The following is a 2,237-nucleotide window of genomic DNA, read 5'->3' as shown; positions in this document are numbered from 1 at the left end:
TACGCGAAGGTCTTGATACCATCTGGTCCCGGAGCGGAATAGTTCTTCATCCCTCTAAATACTTTTTTCAGACAGTAACTGGAGGGACTTGGAAGAGTTGAGATGGGTCAGAGAGAAACTGTAGATTTTCTCTGACCCACCTCTCTCTCCGGTCTAGACTTCTCTTAGCATCAGATAGTATCCGTATTCTCTCAACAATATGCTGCCTGATGCGTCAGCAGCTTTGACTTGTTAAGTTTGTGATAACGGGTCCGAAGTTTGCGCGCGATCTTTCGAACCTTGGCGGTAAAATTCTTGCTAGATATGATGTAGTAAATCACACACTGAATGCGGGACGTGTACTGTCTTGTTCAGACTATCTTTATGGCGAGTTGATGCGAAAGCTCTTGATGTATTATACACGCAACATTTAATAGTCCAGAGCTCTTCTTCTATCGTATGACTGCCCGCGGTTGGTCTTAGTGTCGCCTCTCTTTCTCTTTTGCTGGCTTGTTCTGGCTGTGGTAGAGTAGGCGTTCCGCTTACATAGCCCCTTTTTTGGAGTACTTCGGCATGGTTTCGCACACGTTGATACAAAAAGTGCGATAGCTCCGGGTGTTCCTCGCACCACAGAGCATGCAGTCGTGTCATGTAACACTGATCAGAGGCCACACTCGCATCGTGGCACTCTAGTACTCTGGTAAGTCGCGATTTAGTTGCTCCGTCCACCTAGAAGTGTTGAAATTCCATTGATTCATCGCATTGAATCAATCTTCAATGGCTCTCCCAGCTCTAGAGTAGTCGACATTGCTGGCCGACCCACTGTCGGGAGCCCTGCGCGTCCTGTTGTTTTGAACCGCACTTACTAAAAATGTGGTTCGTGTTGTCTTTGTTGCTCCGACGAGACGCTAGAGAAAGGGGTTCATCCATCCTTGTAGAGCTCCGCATGCAAGGATAAGGTTGTGTACCCTGAGAGGTCGGCCGATATGCCAGAGTCACCGTTCTAGACACCTAACCCAGGAGACATTCAGTTAATTCCTACGGGATCACCCCGGGACAATTGTCCGCAATTGTATCACTAGTGACATCACCCCAAGCTTTTTTCAAGTCGAAAATAGCATCCAATAAATTCAAATCAGTCAACCCCATTTTCTCATCCAAAGCCTTGAGCAATCTTTTTATAATTCTCTGCCGGTAATTCACTTTAGGGTTCTTAATGATTCCTTGATCTATTGGTTGCAATTTGGCAGTTAAATTTAGTGGTAAGTGAACCACCTTTATGGCTTTCAACGTTCGAATTGAGACATTCGGATGAGCCGGACAATTATCCACAAGTAGGAGAACTTTCCGATTTTCTCTTTGAAACTTGTGATCAATTTTATGAAGCTGTTCTTCATATACTGAACTAGTCATCCGAGTTTTTTTATTGCTCTTGTAAAGCACTGGTAAAGACTTGACTCCCTTGAAACATCGTAGATTCTTAGATTTGCCTATTACCAGCAACTCTAGTTTTTCTTTACCAGACATATTAGCGCAGACGATGACAGTAACATGATCTACGCTTTTTTCACCACCATGACAAGTGTCGCCCTTAAATATCAGAGTTTTATCTGGTAAACATTTGAAAAAAATACCTGTTTCATTTGTATTGAAGATATCTTCTATTGCATAAACTTCTAACAAGCTAGGCAAAATGTCGGTGAGAAACTTTTCGCAGTCCTCTTCCGAAATAAAAGCAATTTCGCCATTTAATGTCCTATAGATTATTCCATTCCTATTCTTAAACTTTTCTAACCACACAGAGATAGCTTTGAAGTCTTTATATCCTAAGTGAGCTGAAAAGAATTCAGATTTTTCCAGCATTATAGGACTATATAAGGGAATATTCTGGTTCTGAACAGATTTCATCCATTCCACCATCGATATTTCCAACAATGGAAAATGAGATGTCTTCATGCGTTTCCGATCCGGTTAGAAACAAGAATTTTCACAAGCAGCCAAAATCTTCTCCTTGTTCTTGATGATGGAAGTCAGAGAGTCAGTTGTTACTTAGTCGTTGCTGTACTTCGGATTATAGAGGTTAGCATCACGGAGGGGCATACAATTTTCTTCATATTATCGTGAAATTCGAATTATCGAACTTCGGATTATCGAGAACTATTAAAATGGGAAACATCAGGTTTCAGCCGGGGCTAAAAACAAAGTTCGAATCATCGAAAATTCGAATTATAGAGAATCGAATTATTGAGGTTTCACTG

At 41.8% G+C, this 2,237-nt stretch overlaps 1 protein-coding gene across 1 annotated transcript; it reads right to left on the bottom strand.

Annotated features, from left to right (window-relative positions):
- Nucleotides 1-1,017: 1,017 nt before the first annotated feature.
- On the bottom strand, nucleotides 1,018-1,899 carry LOC117180749 (tigger transposable element-derived protein 4-like). The gene has a single exon (XM_033373240.1). It carries the CDS (start codon nucleotides 1,897-1,899, stop codon nucleotides 1,018-1,020), a length of 882 nt encoding a protein of 293 aa, XP_033229131.1.
- Nucleotides 1,900-2,237: the final 338 nt, after the last annotated feature.

Source organism: Belonocnema kinseyi, chromosome 9, assembly GCF_010883055.1.
Source record: "Belonocnema kinseyi isolate 2016_QV_RU_SX_M_011 chromosome 9, B_treatae_v1, whole genome shotgun sequence".
NCBI lineage: Eukaryota > Metazoa > Arthropoda > Insecta > Hymenoptera > Cynipidae > Belonocnema > Belonocnema kinseyi.
The sequence above is the reverse complement of the archived record's forward strand: the minus strand, read 5'-3'. Positions and strand labels throughout refer to the sequence as shown.